This window comes from Aspergillus fijiensis, assembly GCF_003184825.1.
Source record: "Aspergillus fijiensis CBS 313.89 unplaced genomic scaffold BO72scaffold_41, whole genome shotgun sequence".
Classification (NCBI taxonomy): domain Eukaryota; kingdom Fungi; phylum Ascomycota; class Eurotiomycetes; order Eurotiales; family Aspergillaceae; genus Aspergillus; species Aspergillus fijiensis.
The window spans coordinates 260,981-277,830 of record NW_024469017.1 but is presented as its reverse complement, the minus strand read 5'-3'; the positions used below and the strand labels follow the sequence as shown (position 1 = coordinate 277,830).

General features: G+C 52.0%; 4 protein-coding genes and 2 non-coding genes across 6 annotated transcripts; 3 read left to right on the top strand and 3 right to left on the bottom strand.

Moving 5' to 3' along the window:
- Positions 1-891: 891 nt before the first annotated feature.
- Positions 892-1,424, top strand: BO72DRAFT_183592 (uncharacterized protein). The gene has a single exon (XM_040939480.1). The coding sequence runs from the start codon at positions 1,000-1,002 to the stop codon at positions 1,297-1,299; it is 300 nt and encodes a 99-aa protein (XP_040799154.1). The 5' UTR covers positions 892-999; the 3' UTR covers positions 1,300-1,424.
- A 785-nt stretch (positions 1,425-2,209) lies between these two features.
- Positions 2,210-5,198, bottom strand: BO72DRAFT_479035 (MFS transporter; the record flags this gene model as incomplete). The annotated part of the gene is made up of 12 exons (XM_040947552.1): positions 2,210-2,570; positions 2,820-2,892; positions 3,061-3,194; positions 3,314-3,425; positions 3,480-3,889; positions 3,957-4,043; positions 4,099-4,131; positions 4,186-4,430; positions 4,513-4,547; positions 4,619-4,728; positions 4,789-5,088; positions 5,158-5,198. The coding sequence occupies 12 exons, from the start codon at positions 5,196-5,198 to the stop codon at positions 2,513-2,515; spliced, it is 1,638 nt and encodes a 545-aa protein (XP_040799153.1). The 3' UTR covers positions 2,210-2,512.
- An 862-nt stretch (positions 5,199-6,060) lies between these two features.
- Positions 6,061-8,702, bottom strand: BO72DRAFT_408867 (kleisin alpha). Its single transcript, XM_040942389.1, has 2 exons — positions 7,992-8,702; positions 6,061-7,930 (listed from the first exon to the last, which is right to left on the bottom strand). The coding sequence occupies exons 1-2, from the start codon at positions 8,253-8,255 to the stop codon at positions 6,416-6,418; spliced, it is 1,779 nt and encodes a 592-aa protein (XP_040799152.1). The 5' UTR covers positions 8,256-8,702; the 3' UTR covers positions 6,061-6,415.
- Positions 8,703-9,850: 1,148 nt separating this feature from the next.
- pmr1 (Ca(2+)/Mn(2+)-transporting P-type ATPase PMR1) lies at positions 9,851-13,171 on the top strand (the record flags this gene model as incomplete). Its single annotated transcript, XM_040950250.1, has 3 exons — positions 9,851-9,902; positions 9,956-12,412; positions 12,469-13,171. The coding sequence occupies 3 exons, from the start codon at positions 9,851-9,853 to the stop codon at positions 13,041-13,043; spliced, it is 3,084 nt and encodes a 1,027-aa protein (XP_040799151.1). The 3' UTR covers positions 13,044-13,171.
- A 336-nt stretch (positions 13,172-13,507) lies between these two features.
- BO72DRAFT_t197 lies at positions 13,508-13,579 on the bottom strand. Its single transcript has one exon. It is a non-coding gene; the product is annotated as a tRNA-Arg (tRNA).
- Positions 13,580-14,812: 1,233 nt separating this feature from the next.
- BO72DRAFT_t198 lies at positions 14,813-14,952 on the top strand. The gene has a single exon. It is a non-coding gene; the product is annotated as a tRNA-OTHER (tRNA).
- The last annotated feature ends 1,898 nt before the right edge of the window (positions 14,953-16,850 follow it).

The window sequence follows — 16,850 nt, the reverse complement described above, 5'->3', positions numbered from 1 at the left end:
TGTCCTTCTCATCGCCGTTCACCTCCGTCCTGGGGGTTTCCGACTGCTCATCGGCCGACCTGATGTCGTGATTGGGTCCAGTCGGCTCTACCGAAGGAGCTGGGGAGCTCTTCTCCTTGGCGTCCACGTCCATTTCGGCATGAATAGCCCGACGGAGCGGTGACTCGGTAAGTCGGTTTACGGTGAGGCCGAGTTGCGCACGTGCAGTTTCCTGTCGAGAGGAAGCCTTGCCACGTCAATGTTCGAACGTGAGCGATATAGCTGAGGATGAATCACAGCCTCAGCGCCACGGTATTTCCCCTTTCGAGTACGATCTCCCGGGCGTCCTCCAGAGAATTAATCTGGAAAGAGCAGGTATGTGGTTGTTTCGTGGTTTAGGCGCATGAAATCCAAGCACGGACGGTGTATATTCAACAAAAAGGTCGAAGTGCGAGAACAGAACGAAGAGCGGAATCGGCCGCAAAACGGAGGGTTGTAGAGGACGGACGGGCGGAGGAGAGGAGAGCTGAAGGAAACTTGCGTGCGGCACCGAGGGTAAGATGACGAGGTGGTCCGCAATTCGATCGAGAAGGGTCAAATGCGACGAGAGTATTGAGATTGCTGTATAGGACTAAGATCCCAACAATACTTTCACAGTCACGCGAGCGACAATTCGAAGGAAGTGGGAAAGGATCGTTAATTCGTAATTGTGGTAGGGTAAGTTGAAGTGGAGAGCGAAGACTGGGCTCAATTTGTTAAGGCTGCGGGGAAAACCCAAGAACAGGCGCGCATCCAGAGTCGGTCGGGGAGGAGGTATATGGCACCGAACCCGGGGGGAGGAGCAGGAGGAGGGGAGAGAGGGGAGAGAGGGGATTTGCAACAGGAGGGGTAAAACACTCAAGAGGAGGGGGGGGGGGGGGGGGGGGGGGGGGGGGGGGGGGGAGAGAAGAGCAGTAGAAGGATAAAACGCGGGGGTGAGAATGTCAGAAAACAAGAAGAAGTGGTGAGTTAGCGACAGAAATGAGGGAATTGACAGAAAAAAGAAACAAGGGAAAAACCGACGGACACGAGGGCGTCAAGGATGCTGCGATCGAAGCGTCGGTTGGTTGGAGTTTCGGTACGGTTACCGTACCAGATTTAGATACCAGAACACTTCTGCATGCATGCATGCAAGCAATCGGTCTATCAGACTGTCGCGTGTCGCTCAACTCTCACCGATCTTTAGATGAAAAGGATGTTGTTGCGGTCTGTTTCGAGGATGAAGCCAGAGTAGTTGCTTGCTCAGGGGCTTGGGACTGTGAGAGCTGTCCAGCCATGTGAAAATGTGAAGATGTGCAGATGTGCAGATGTCAAGATATGAAAATGGCTGTCGCATGTGACACTCGAGGAAGACATCATCACTCTCCAACAGCAAAACTATATCTAGTACTCGAGATACGGATCTGATCTCCCGTGTTGCACCGCCACTATTCCATGATCATCAGAAAAGAACATTCAATAGATGAGAGAGCTCGACACTTCTATAGTGTAAGGTACTAGGGTACCTAGTAGTACAGTAAGTACACTCTGAACTACATGTTACCATCCCAATCGCCCAATTGAAGCAGATATTCCTCACTGTTGACCTAACTATACAATTGTCTGAGTAATTGGAGCGTCCCTCGCAGTTTCCTCGAAGTTACCGGTTTACTACCGCCTGTACCGTACGTTACCTGAGTATAAATGTCCTCCGTTCCTATGCATTCCTGTGGGCTTTAGTATCAGAAATCTCCCACGTGTAAGCCTCTAACCTCCCAGGAACCGAGAAAAGCAAACACAAGTAAAAAAAAGAAGAAAAAAAAAAGAAAAGCAAGACTGCAGAGGAAACAAATGCCTCAAAGATGAACCGGCGCACCAATCATATCCTGACTGTATAAGTCTTACCCCGGGTTTTCCCGTTGGGTTGGCCCTGGTCGCCCGATTCTGCCCGATATGACTGTTGCTCTTTGCTCTGAAGCCTCAGTCAGGTACCAAATCGAGGTTGACATGGGTGCAGTGTGCCTCGGTTATTAAAAATGATGTAACTTTCTATTCTGCGCGTTGCAAAGGTAGGGGAAAGGATAGAAGTTGGTTGGGAAGTGTGGGATTTTATGGATTCGTCAAAGTATAGTTCTGACAATGTAAATATGGATGGATGGATGGAAGCCGGTGTTCACTGAGAATTAGTCCGCTGGAAGAACGGTGTGACGTGACTCTAACCTGTCCAGCTAAACCATAGAATCTCTATTTATTTCTAGAATTGATTTGTGGCGGCTGTGATCTATCAGCTAGAACCGCCAAGGTCGCCCCAGCGCCTCGGGTCGTCATCGGTCGTTAGAAACAAGCTCTGCAATAGTAATACCAGTGTTTGCTGCAGGCCGTCATTATTGTTCCGTATGCATCATCCAAGAACTTATTGGATATTGTCTTTCATCGACCAGATCTAGCCAGCAAAGCGCTTTCTGGTAGGACGATGTCTACATCTTCAAAATTCTTGAGGATATAGTGGGGACGATCATGCAGCAAATCGGCTCTTCTTCCGAATGCGGTTGCCATAAAGATAGAATATGTACCTAATCAGAGGAAAAGAAGCATTACAGTCAGCACTCATAGCCAGAGTGACTCCAGGGATAGTAAGATTGCTGCCAGAAAGAAGGAGACGTAGATGTGCTTTCAGGCGTCAGACATGTCATGTTGCCGCCGCTGCAGATCTCTATGCAAGGGGGCATCGGCGGTCCGCCCAACGACATTGCAGAGTTGGCATTGAAGGCAGACAAGACGACACAGACATCACCATCAAGCACGCAACAAGGAGTACTTACGGGAATGGTGCCATGACAAGGGTCAGAAAAGCAAGAAGCGATGTTGCCCAGTGATAGCCCAGGTTATTGTACACTGGAGTCATGTGTCAGCGATCGGCGATCAGGATGCATTTCCTCCGAGGAAGGCAGATCTCAGCGTGGAATTAAACAGGCTTGGAAGTAGACGACGACACTCGGTTTGATTACGCATGAATTTACCACCCCCAGGCTTTCCGTTCGAGCTGAAACAGAGGGGGCTTACTTTGAATACCGAAAAGAGGGAAAACTCCGCCAAAGATAGAGCGCGCAAAGCTGTTCGCGGCCAGGGCACTGGCAGCATAGGTCGGATACGCGTCAACGAGAAAAGTGAAGATCCCCGAATATACGAGAATGGTCCTTAAGAGCGACGAGTCAGAATTGATCAGAGGCGAAGAAGCTCCAAAAAAGACCATGTCTGAACGAGGGGCGCATGAATATTGGTACAAGCAGGAAGCTCACACAATGCAGAAACCTACCCTGCTCCAAAGAAAGCACTGCCGATGAGTGGTACGATCCAGTGCACGTGGGGATAAATTGTCCAGGCAAATATGAATAGGCCGATGGTTACAAGGGGACCCCCGGCAATTGCTGCATTATCATTGCCATCAGAAGCTGATCAAACTTAGGGCATGGCAAACATACCTGGTGGGAGCCGCCACTCTGGCTGGAAGTCATCCAACTGCCCAGTCGCCTTCTCGTGATTTTCCTCCAAGCGGACATAGTTACGGCGCCACAATGGGTCCGTGAAAATGGCAAGGAGCATACCGACGAAGAGGCCGAGAAAGCAGAGACCGCGCTGCCACAGCTCAAAGCCATAAACGTTTTCGAAGACCAGCTGGAATGCACCAAAGAACAGATAGAGAATACCCAGCAGAATAGCTGAGAAGATGCAAAGGTTCAAACACATTGGCTCCATGGTCAGCAGGAGCAGCGGTCTGTAAGTAGACCGCAAAACTGTCTGTGCTACCGAACGTTGCAGTTTTTCAATCGGCGCCTGCCACCTCTCATCGCCTGTCTCTGTGCGCAATTTCCGGGCTTTGCGTCTGAGCAAACTGCATGACCGATGTCAGGTGGTGGTCATGGGCAAGATCAAGGTACGATACAGAAAAGGCCACTTACACAGGATGATACGTTTCTGGCACAGAGGAAACAATCAGGATTAACAGAATGCCTGTCCATATCAGGAGGACATAAAATGTCCAGCGCCTTGCAGGACAGTCAGCCGAGAGTATTCGTTGGTTGAGCAGGGAAGGAAGCTAACCAACTGGTAAATTGGTTGATGAACCCACCAACACTGGAGTTGTCAGCATGCCTTGCAGCGTCATGTTATAGTGACCAATAAACCTACAGTGGACCCAGCTCGGGTCCTATGAAGGGAGAGCTGGTGTATAGCATCATTGGTGCGCTGAGCTCATGGCGGGCAAACAGGTCGCCTACAGTACCACCGGCGACACTCAAAAACGCACTGCCAGCAATGCCACCAAAGAAGCGACAGATGATCAATGTTTGGATATTTTTGGCTACTGCACAGGGTACGAGCCAGATCAAGAAGAATGAGAATGAGCAGATGTAGATATATCGTCGACCATAAAACTTCTGGGGTGTCAGTCGATTTGTCTGTATATGCGCGCTGACAGTCCAGGTCCCAGAACAGGAAGCAGAGACTTGCACAAACCTCGGACAAAGGAGCTAGGAAAAGCGGCCCGACCGCTTCAAGGATTCTAGGTTAACATTGCCCACACTCTGGAGGGGACGGTCCTTCACACATCGGACTGACTTACCAAGGCCCCAGATGAAGAATGATAACCCCAGCGTTGCGACCAGCCGAGAGCAGTTGAACTCCTCTATCAGCTGGCTGTAGGTGACAGTGTACATGGACGATGTGCAGGTCCTTCAGACAGACGATCATATCAGCATTAATCAGATACATGGCCCGGGGTTGGACACTTACACGCAAAGCGAGCCTAGAGAGCAGATAATCACAATCAGCCATCTCCGCAAGGTGTTGAAGTTGCGCGGGTTCATCGGGTCATGCTCGTCCCAGCCGACAATGAAAGCATCAGGGTCATCAGCAGCTAGCCCTTCCTTTCGACTTGGTATTTTCTCGACCTCGTCGTCGTCTGGCATGTTATAGCTATAGCCATCAGTCAGGGAGTAGCTACGCGAGTGCACTCGGCGCATCTGGCTCTCATGTGACGTGACGCGACCTGTGATGGGAGCATAATCCCCATCAACCTCAAATTCCGGGTTCCTAGCAGTCGCATAGTTTCCGATATCTTGATGCGAACTCGCGGAGCTTCGGTCGAGATATAGACCGGACGTCTCTCGAGAGACCTCCTCTGCCTGCCCAGATTCAGACATGGTGTCGGTCTGGACTAGATGAAGGACTGTATGCGACCATGGAAACAATCAAGACTTGCGATCTAATGAGTCTCCCGAGTTTATGCGATCCTTATTCTCTGTGTGTTCCTATTGCCGGATGAACTTCGTCGAGTTGAATGCCAGTTGCTGCGGAATACGGAGTATATCTACTGCGGAACCGGAAGCGATCTGCAGGCCAATTCGACGGGAACTGACAAGTATCGGAGAATAACTCTCACTAAAGCTTGTGACGGCTTGGTCAATGCGATAGGCATGGGCATAGAAAAGGAATTGAGGTGTCAGTTGCAGAAGAACGAGGGGGACGAAAAGGTGAGGAGGGATTGACCGAGAGAAAGTCGGGGAAATGGCAGCTGGTACTGAGCAAGAGACGGAATCCCCACTCCGACCAGGAAAGCGAGCCTTGAGCCGAATGAGGAGAGCTGTTCCGCGAGGTGCAAATGATGAATTCAACTGGTACTCCTAATGGCTTACATATCACGATTCACCTAAAAGAGGGGCCGGCCAAGAGCATTAGCTTATCGCGCTGATCGTTTGCAGGTTCGACGGTGTGTCTCGGTCTTTAGTACGAGTAGTCTCGCCCCTCGGCTTTGAGCAAAGACCGAGCAGCCCACTCATTCATTATTATTTTGACTTAACGTTATCGGTTGACTCCGAATTACTAACTACAGATACGTACAGTACGTACGTACGTACTCGAATGATAAATTGATTGGTTGATTAGTTGATTAGTTGATTAGTTGATACCAATTTCCAGATATAGTCCCTTAGGAGGCTGGCCGACATCCGCTGTCATGCTATCTAACTATCATCCAGAACTACGTAATTGCAGTGCATCCATTGTACATCACCCATTTGACCAGAATTCATTCTTACGGAAAATGGCTTCTATTACACTTCAAAGAAAACCTAGCTATCGCCCAAACACAGTCTTCGCCCCACAACCCGCAGAGCAAGATCCCGGCTCTTAAACACAATTGATTCAATAGCCGCCTTTTCAGTCCCAAGGAAAGACAATACCCCCAAAACGCCAATCAATTCCACAATAGAACAATCGCCGACACACAAAGTGATCAGTCCCAAGGGCATCACAGCCCACAAATACACACACTCTCTCTCATTCACTCCTACCCCACCTGCTCACTCGAACCACAGTCAAAGATGTACATGAACACACAGAGAGAAAGTCATCTCACAATTTAGGCGGTAGCCGGCGTTACCTGCGAAGCCGCCTCTTCGCTGGCTCCCTCCTCGGCCCATGAGCCCCAGAGAGCCCGCTTGCCACGGATCTTGATAGGACCACCGACAGTGTCAGGGCGTTGTTCAACCTGAACCGCATCCTTGGTAGCAAGGACGAGGACCTCGAAGAACATCTTAGTCGCATCCGCCTTGGAGGCCTTCTTCTCGGGCAGGATTTCCTGGAACTTGACGCTCTTCTTCTGCGCCTCAGCAGATTCTCCAAGGCGTTCGCGAAGAATGTGGACAGCGTGCTTCGTGCCCAGAGAGACCGGTCCGCTATCTTGAACAATCGCATCGTCGGCTTCCTCCAGTGTGTGATCCATTCCTTCATCTTCACTCAGGTGCAGGGCGTGGTTGTCTTCCTCGTCACCTGGAAAATCGATATCCGAGCGCTGGTGGAGTGTAGAGTCCATACCCACACCCTCGTCAATTGGCAAAATTGTTTCTTCTTCGCCGAGTTCCAAAGCTGGGGCGGTAGCCGCCTCCACGTCCATGTCTGCGATTCCACTGTCACGCTTCCGCTTCAACTCCCCAGCCTTCTGAACTGTGTCGAAAGAAAGCAGGTCCCGAAGTTCAGGCGCCCAACCGCGTCCCCGGTCACCGCCGAGCACACTCGACACAAAATCACCGTTCTTTTGCATGTTCATCAAAGTCAAAAGCACGGGGTCCCGGGGTAGCCACGACGAAGGCTTCATAATGTGCGCGCAGTCCTTAGCCTGTTCTTTCATTTCGTGCTGGGGGCGATCGGCTACCGAGTCCAGGCCCATGATAACGACCTTGCGACGCTTCGCCCGTTGTTCGTGCTGCGCGATTGTCTCCTCCCCAGCTTCCTCGTCTCTCTCTTCGTTCGCGGCGGCCTCCTCGTCCGAATCGAGGAGCCTATTGACTCGTTCTTCCGACATATCGGTCAGGACAGTACTTTCGCGCTCAAATCGCTCATCGGCATCAGGAACAGCTTCTTCGGCGTCGCCGAGGTCCATAGGGTCGTCCAATTGCATGAGGTTATCGTGAAAGCCGACATCGCCAAGATCCATTTTGTCCAAGGGAGCGTCGTCTTCGCCAAGATCTAGGTCCAATTGCAAATTGTCGACATCGTTGAATTTCCCACCATCGCTGAAAAGATCCTCTTCAACGGGGCGAGGGGCGGGCGCATCTCGACCAACTTCCATACTGAAATCGTGACCCAGTGGTGTCTCATCTTCTCCCAGGTCCAGATCAACCAGCGTGTGGTCTTCGAGGCGCGCAGGCTCTTGTGAGGCCGAGCGCCGCAAGCCAGTATCAGGAAGAAGTTGGCTTCCAAAATCCATAGATCCTGGTCGCTTGCCTTCAGGTTCCAAGTTGAGCGATTGCGGGATGAGAAGAGCAGAGTCCAGGTTCATAAACAAATCGGACTCGGTGAGGACGTCCGGCAATGTGATGCCACCGGGGGCGACGACCGTGGTTGTCAAGTCATTGTTGTTTGTTAGGCGGAAGGCCTACACCGTTAGGTAGTTAGAAAACAAGAGATGAATCAATAAATGAAACGACAAGACATACCATCTTGATTTTCATAAGAGCCTCGTTACAATCATCCAAGAGATAGCGCGCTTTGCGGCTATAGATACGGACCACACCCAACAGCAGCTGACCACTGAGTCGCAATGCCATGGGCGCCTGTCCTTGGTCGACGATGGCGCTAACACTGCTTTCGATATCGGACTGCAGGATATGCGACTTCGAAAGCTTGCGTTCTAGGTTAGCGGACAGCCAGACGCGGGCCAGCGGCCCGGTCTTCGAAAGAAGCGTCTCCGAGTAGAACATATTGGCGCTGAAATAGTAAAGATCAAGCCAAGTTTAATGAGTAGAGGAAGCCAACGATAGCCGAACCCTTCCAAAAAGAAGTCCGCCCGGTGCCGGGGGGTGGGGGGTTTGATGTGTGGTGATAAGTTCCCTGGCAACCAACGTACGATGACGCGCCGGGAGTCGAAAACAAAAGGATCAGCGAGTGGTGCTCGCCCCCTACGGCGTTTTGAGGAGGTGCGACCACACGGACCCGACAGATTTGAACCAGGTAGTGGGTAAAATGTGATTGAATAGTAGTCGCGTTGATTGCGACCTCAGCGTAAGCCCGACAACAAATAGGTTGGAGGGGAAACTGTAGGCTGAGGGGTGGTTGAGTTGAATGGAGAAAAGCAGGCGGTTGGGAGGGGGGGGAGTGAAGTGGGAGGATGAAAGGTGGTGGTGTGGTGGGTGTGGGATGGGATGGGATGAGAGGAAACAACCTTGAAGAGGGAGCGCGTTTCCTGAAAGGCGGAAGGGACTGATTGACTCGGGCTGATACTGGTACGGTACCACTTCGTACTACAACATTCATTACCACTGGCAGGTAGTAAACTGAGCTGAGCTGTGGTTGCCCAGCCTCCCTCCCCCCTCTCGAACCCATGTCAGCTGATTGGCGGTAAGACAAGATGGCTGGGGTCACGTGGTGTCACACAGCTTTGTGCCTGCAAGTTATGTAAGCAGACACTCAAGCAGTTGCACTGCGGCTCGCACTAGTCCTAGTGCGGCATCTACGGATCAACGCGTCATCCGGAAACACTAGTCTGCATCGGGGAAAGCGAAAAGAAAGCCTGTCCCAAAGAGGCAGCAAAAGACTCGAGCTGAGCCCGTCTTGGAGTGCGGTTGAAGGTCCGATTCAATACTCAATAATGATTTTAGCCTGTAGCTTGGTTGACTCTTTACTTTGCTCCAGGCTTCGTATTTGACCTGCTTGCATAACAATCTCACCCCCTTCTGTAAATCGTTTGCGCCTTGCACTTGATTTCTGTTATCGTGACTCTCCGACCATTACTTCTTTAAACTCAGGTCACATACTGAGTACATACATAGACACGACTACTAATCAGTGCCCGCAAGCCGACCCTCCCCTCGCAGCACGGCCCTGTCCTGTCCCTGTGTCCACTTGTTAGTGACCACTGCCCAGTGACCCCCCCCCCCCCAATCCTGGCTTAATCCAATTGAACTATTATCGATGCAGTTACGGCCAGCTTGCGCCTACGAGTACTAGAACGTGGCTTTCTCGCCGTGCCCGCCGTCTTGGAATTTTCCTGCGATCTGGAACATCACCCTTTCTTCCCCTAAAAGCCACACATCCCCCTCAACCATACACTCCTTCAAGTTGAAATTTGGTTCCCGACGGGATGGTAAGAGCTGGTGCTTGATCTTCTTGGGCCTTATTTTTCTTCCCTATCTTTCGAAAAAGCATGAGAGATGTCAAGGTCCGAAACGCCCTCGCTACCTCTTCATAATGCCCAGATCGATTTGAGGCCCCAATCGACGACACCTGCGGGTGTACGTTCTACTATCTCCCCCTCAGTAAGTGGACGAAAGTTTGACTTCGACGACCGTCGCATTTCATGATCCGTCTGCAGCGATTTATGTGGTTCATGGGCACGACTAATCTCAAGCGTCACGCACTGGATAGACATCCACCTCTACGTATTCGCTGCTAAGCCCACAAGAAACCGCCGAGCGATTGCAGACCTCGCTCATTCATGGACTCACTCCGGCGGAGGCAGAGGTTCGCCTCGCACGCGATGGACCGAACGAACTACCTCATGAAGACCCGGAGCCTATCTGGCTTCGGTTTTTGAAGCAATTCCGTGAGACCCTGATTCTGCTCCTTCTGGCCTCCGCGGGAGTATCCTTCGTCATGGGTAATTACGACGATGCGATTAGCATTACCCTCGCCGTCACTATCGTCGTCAGCGTCGGCTTCGTCCAGGAATACCGGTCGGAAAAGTCCTTGGAAGCCCTAAACCGTCTCGTCCCACATCATGCGCACCTGATTCGCGATATTCCTTCGAACAGTCCTCCCATCGCAAACTCGGGCGCGGCGGCCACTGTGGAGATCGAATTGCAGGAGCTTCAAAGCAAGAGCCCATCTATTTCCAACGCCGTCAAAGCGTCAACCACAGTTCCAGCAAACGAGTTGGTTCCTGGTGACTTGGTCCTGTTCACCGTCGGAGACCGCATCCCAGCCGACATTAGAATCACAGCAGCCACGGACTTGGCCATTGACGAATCCAACTTGACTGGCGAAAATGAGCCAGTGGTCAAATACTCCGACGCCATTCGCAGTTCGAAGTCACTCCCGATTCAACCACCGCGATCACCGTTTTATGATGCACCTGCCAGCGGCGCGGTTGGGGCAGATATTCGTTTGAATGAGCAGCACAACATCGCTTTCATGGGAACTTTAGTACGCTCCGGATATGGACAGGGGATTGTCATCGGAACTGGTGCGCAGACCGAGTTTGGTAGCATTTCCATGTCGCTACAGGAAATTGAAAGTCCACGGACTCCGCTGCAGCTATCAATGGATCGGCTCGGCCAAGAGCTGAGCTACATCTCCTTTGGAGTCATCGCACTGATTGTTGTGATCGGCTTGATCCAGGGTCGGAAGCTTCTCGAGATGTTCACTATTGGTGTTTCGCTCGCAGTTGCTGCGATTCCAGAAGGTCTTCCGATTATTGTAACGGTAACTTTAGCTTTGGGGGTTTTGCGCATGGCCAAGAGAGGAGCTATCATGCGAAGGCTACCCAGTGTCGAGACCTTGGGATCGGTCAACGTTGTGTGTAGCGATAAGACCGGCACGCTGACTCTCAACCACATGACTGTGACTAAGATGTGGCATTTCGATTGCTCGGAGCCATTTGAGGTTCATAGCGACATCACGTCACTGACTCCAGGGCCCGCGGCTCGGACCGTGCTTCGCATTGGTAACATCGCCAATAATGCCAGATTGTCTCGTGTAAATGCGAATTCTCCGGCTAGCGCATCCTCCGCTGCCGTGCTGTCCTCAACTGATGAAGGGGCTTCGGGAAGCGTTCGGAGCAGATGGGTTGGGCAGCCGACAGATGTTGCGATCCTCGATCTACTTGATATATTTGGTGAGGACGATGTTCGCGATCGAATTAGCGCTCGTGTTGCGGAGACACCTTTCAGTTCCGAGCGCAAATGGATGGGTGTCATTATCGGCAGCGGCACACCTAGCGAATCATCCTCACTTGCCGCTCCAGGGGGCACTAATATGGCCTACATCAAGGGTGCACTTGAGCAGGTCTTGGCGCGTTGCGATACCTACCTGACCAAGGACGGGCGGGAGGTGATTCTGGATGAACCTCGACGACAAGCCGTGCGGCATGCGGCCGAGCAGATGGCATCAGAAGGCTTAAGGGTCCTTGGTTTTGCTAGCGGTGTATCGAGAGACGGTAGTAAAGGAAGGACTCTTGGCAGCCGGTCGGGTACGCCTGCGTCACGCACCAGTCAAGGCGATGACGATGAGCGGTATACTGGGCTCGTCTTTGCTGGGCTGGTAGGAATGAATGATCCCCCCCGGAAGGATGTACACAAGTCTATCCGGCGATTGATGGCCGGGGGCGTGCGGATCATTATGATCACTGGAGATGCCGAGACTACTGCAGTTGCTATCGCTAAGAAACTAGGAATGCCCGTCAATGATACCCTTGGGTCCCGGCCCGTCATTAGCGGTGAGGAAATCGAGCGGATGAGCACGACCGAACTCTCCCAGGCAATTGCCTCGACTTCGATTTTCGCCCGCACGAGTCCAGACCACAAGATGAAGCTGGTTCGCGCCTTGCAGGCTCGCGGGGATGTGGTAGCCATGACTGGGGATGGTGTCAACGATGCACCGGCCCTGAAAAAGGCGGACATTGGGATCTCTATGGGCAAGTTGGGAACTGACGTCGCCAAGGAGGCGGCGGATATGATCTTGACAGACGACGACTTCTCGACCATTCTGCGGGCCATCGAGCAAGGCAAGGGCATTTTCTACAACATCCAGAATTTCATTACCTTCCAACTCAGCACCAGCGTGGCTGCCCTCAGTCTTGTTTTGCTGAGCACAACTCTGGGCTTCAAGAATCCACTGAATGCGATGCAGATCCTCTGGATTAGTAAGTAACTCTGGTTCCATATCGTTTCTTTGCCCTTGCTGATCTATTTTACCTAGACATTCTTATGGACGGTCCCCCAGCACAATCCCTGGGCGTGGAGCCGGTTGATCCCTCTATCATGAACCGCCCTCCGCGCCCGAGGTCAGCTCGGGTCTTGACGAGGCCACTCATTCAGAGAGTTCTGACCTCGGCCATGGTGATTATGCTCGGCACCTTAGCCATCTACGTGTACGAGATGGGCGATGTAGATGATGTCGGTCATCCTGGCAAGCGTGCGCGCGTGGTCACGGCTCACGATACGACGATGACTTTCACATGCTTTGTGCTGTTCGATATGTTTAACGCCCTGACCTGCCGCAGTGAGGGCAAGTCGGTCCTGCGGGGCGAGATCTCCCTATTCAGCAACAAGATGTTCAATTACGCCGTGCTGGGCTCTCTGGCTGGGCAGGCGTGTGTCATCTACCTGCCATTCTTACAGCGGGTGTTCCAGACGGAGGCGCTGAACCTGGCACACCTTTTCAAGCTGGTGTGCATCTCCAGCAGCGTCTTCTGGGTAGACGAGGCGCGGAAGTATTATATGGCATTACAGCGGCGGCGGGCCGTTGGGGTGGGATACAGCTCCAATGTCTGATAGATGCATGGGTATGAGTCGGTGGGCTAGATTTAAGTTTCTGGGTTAATAGGGTCATCGTGGCTTACATGTGTATAGAACAAATGCTACGGTTCTTGTGTATGTTACTTAATATTGATAAATAGAACAACGCAGCTTGGCTATGCGGGTTTTGCGTGCAATATCATGCCCCGGACTTGACAGCGTGTATATTGTATGGCTATCTGGGCAGGTATGATAAACCCAGGCCAGGCCATAGTATGCACGCGTCAGGGTTAGGGGGACTTGCCGGCGACGTAGCAGAACTGGCTTGGAGGAAATACCGGGTCGGGTCATGGCGCCGTTGACAAAAGAAAACAGCGCCACTGGCCTGCGCTCCTGTTGTCCGACCTTGCTCCGTCTAGCGATCATACAGTGAACTTGAGGCGAGTGGGCCCGAGCATCTCAGATACTGAGAAAGAAGATGACGTAGAAGCAAAAATAAATGACCTACGCAGGGCTCGAACCTGCAATCTCTTGATTCGTAGTCAAGCGCCTTACCATTGGGCCAGCAGGCCTTGCTGATGTAGGGTCTTGTTTTAATGCTGTATACGCCTAAATTTGGCTTTGTAGTTGCCATCCGTGCACTTTGATTGCGATCATGCAATGTACTCACATTTTCTATCTTGTGATATTCCGGCATTATTGCTATCGATGAGGCCTAGTGTCTCTCTTATATGCTCTCTTCTCCGTGTCCGATGCTTACTAGTGTTGATGGCAAGTTGCAGGGGTTTGATCCTCATCCGAGTAGGTATATATTCTAGGTGGGCGGCTCTATGTATTCGGGAGGTACCAGGGCAGGTGGGTATATGGATACCGAGTCTGCACGCTTGGATAATTACACCAAACCCGCGCAAGGGATGCAACTGCGACGAAAAGATAAGCCACACGCGTATTGTATACCCAACGAAGGCAAGCAGTGATGGGAGATTATGCATCAAGCACGGCGCGCCTAGCGCAACACCAAGCTTTGTCACCACAGTGTACGGAGTAGAGACCTGAGACACATAAGACACAAGTGACAACGGCCATTATGGATGGCTGACCAGACGCCACATGTGTACAGATAGCTAGTATAGATTGCAGTGTCGTGCGATTAAGCACCCCCAGCCCCGAGAGGTACAGTGCATGCTCAACCCCAGATTCCTTCAAATAGGCTGATAATTGGCCCTGGTCTGCTCCCAGAGGGGCCTGTTGCGCCCCCCTTGATCGGCACCCAGTCATGCATGCCCTACTCGCCCCGAAGCAGACTTGCATCGTCCGGAGACGAAGTAGCCAAGAGGGACATGAGGTGAGGACCGAAAGACACAGCAAAGATACCGAAGAACACCCCCACCCCCTTCCCCCCAGCCTACGAACGAGCCACTGCCATCACGACCGCAAAATGTTTGCCACAATATCTAAGATCTCCGTCTCGGTTATCAACTCGCAATGCGAGAGGTTCCCACGTTCCGTCGGACCCACAAAAATTCTTCTTGCCTCCTAGGTACCACCCCCCCCGGCAGCACCTTTTTTTTTTCCAATCAATTTTCTTTCTTTCTTTTTTGGTTCCTCTTATTTCTAAACACTAACCCACCCGATGCTCCAAGATCATGTTTCAACCCACACTTAGCCTCACTTCAAATCCGGAGACCCGTGCCTGCTATCTGGTGCCCGGGGAAATACCCAAAGATAGGGTTGCGTGGAGACACGCCGGGTTGTACTCTCCGCCGTATGTAAGCACATAATCAGGTGTAGATTACATCATCACAGCCCGGATGGTCTAGTGGTATGATTCTCGCTGTAAGTTCACACTTTACAACATACCACCAGCAAAAGACATCTCTAACTTTCCTAGTCGGGTTATAGCTCAAAATGCGAGAGGTCCCGCGTTCGAATCGCGGTTCGGGCCCTGATATCTTTTTTTTTTCGTTCGATTTCCAGCTACTGAAGTTCAATGAGCTAGTATTGGGGGCGGCGGGCTCATCGCGTTCCTCATTTTCCCGATGCCCGCCTCGGGAAGGCTCGGAACCCTCTCCGCGGGTTGCGCGCCCTCGCAGTCGCCGCCGGCCCGCCGAGTGTTTCGGAGACCTCCGGTATAGGCGGACTGTCTGTTTGGAAAAATTTCCACCCCGTTGAACCCGCTACGAGGCAATATGGGTGTAGGTCGCTGATGCGGTCGGTCGAAATCAGCTTTGCTCATATGGCGGCAGGTAGAATGGATGCACGTTGATGACTGGTAAGCAGATCAGGTGTAAGCATCTTTGCCTTGTCCGCGGCAAACTCATGTACTTGAGTACCTACCGTTGCAGTAGAGGCCTAGATTAGAGGGTTCGACCCAGTGCCCACAGGAAACTGGACAGAGGAGCAAGAAGGGTGGGCAGGTGGGGTCAAGATGGACTCCATCCATCCCTTCGCCCCCCAGGCTTGTACCACTCTGTCTTCTGCAGCCAGCCCGGACCCAAGCTCTAGGTAAGTTACCTAGTCTATGACTGCAGGGTTGGTGGAAGAGCCGATTTGAGTCCCGATGGCCCAGGCACAATAGCCCTGGGAAAGGCCTGCCGATATTCGGATATAGACCCATGTACTCCGTAGTTTAATCTACGTCTGGTTGCCCCAGTGAGCTACTGGATGTAGGCTACGTAGTTCACACCTTTGACAACTTAATTTCGGAAGCCTAAGGATACGTATATCCTCTCCGCTTGGTAACTTACCACCATGCTCTTGTCCACACAGTATGTCAACATGAGGCCGTGTCCGATTGACCTTAGACTCTAGCACAACGGCACTCCAATGTACGGAGTATTCAAAGGCGTATATACCTTAGCTACGGATAGCCAGGCTGACTGCCTGCGGGTGATTTAGGGTACCTAGTAGTCTATCCTTCGCAGAGGAAGTTTTGACCCACAAACAGAGGGGCTTCCATTGGCCAAGCTTCTTGTTATCAGCACGATGGAGCCGCTTGACGCTTGGGCTAGACTGCTTCCGGCGGTAGCGGAGCCCCAGCCCGGCTTGGGTGGCGTGCAGCACCTTATCGTTCCCTCCCAGCCAATCGTTCCCAAGCAATGATGAGCTCAGAGAAACCAACTTTGATAAGACCGTATCTTTATCTTTCCCTTTCCCTCCAGCCAAATTGAGGTTCCACGGAACAGGCTGAGTGGATTCCTCCAAACAGAATGGAAGGAGGCAGACCGGCAGGCAGGCAGGCGAGACCGAAACTGTGAAACTTCCAACCTAGGACAACCTGGGATCGACACTCCTCCGCAAGAGAGTTTTCGTATCATTCGTAATGGTGATAGTCCATCTGGGGGACAGGGGCGAGGAGTATCCGTAAGCAACCTTGAAATTGTTTCTTGTTTCTGGTCCGCGGGTACTGTATAGGGACGACTGCTTGGACCGGAACCAATATCATTCATGGGGGGGGAGATCGTGCCGGAGTGCCAAGTCTCAAAAATGCGATGCCTGGAAAACCAGCAGTAAGCGACCTCTACTTACAGCCAGTAGTAAAGTAGGCATTCAGATGCAATCTTATGCTTCAAGCCGACCGCTGTCCGTTTTGTTATCGTCGGGAAGGAGCGATAGGGAAAGCGAGGTCGATAGGATGCATGGTACGTAGCTATCTCCCTACCGTAGCTGCCCGGAGGTCCGTAGGCATAAATACAAGTTCATCGAGCCCTGTTGTCCCATTGAGTGTCCGGGAATTTTTTTTCTTCTCGCTAGACCAGCCGAACCACATTGTCAATGCTGGTGGAGAGGCGGACGGTGATGGAGGGCTGATCCATACATGCACTAGGATGAATGATCAATGTA

Bases quoted from the DNA above. Each gene is read 5' to 3' on its own strand.
- BO72DRAFT_408867 (XM_040942389.1), bottom strand. From the start codon at position 8,255: ATGTTCTACTCGGAGACGCTTCTTTCGAAGACCGGGCCGCTGGCCCGC. The intron at 7,931-7,991 runs GTATGTCTTGTC...CTAACGGTGTAG, and splicing joins CTCTTATGAAAATCAAGATG to GCCTTCCGCCTAACAAACAA.
- BO72DRAFT_183592 (XM_040939480.1), top strand. From the start codon at position 1,000: ATGAGGGAATTGACAGAAAAAAGAAACAAGGGAAAAACCGACGGACAC.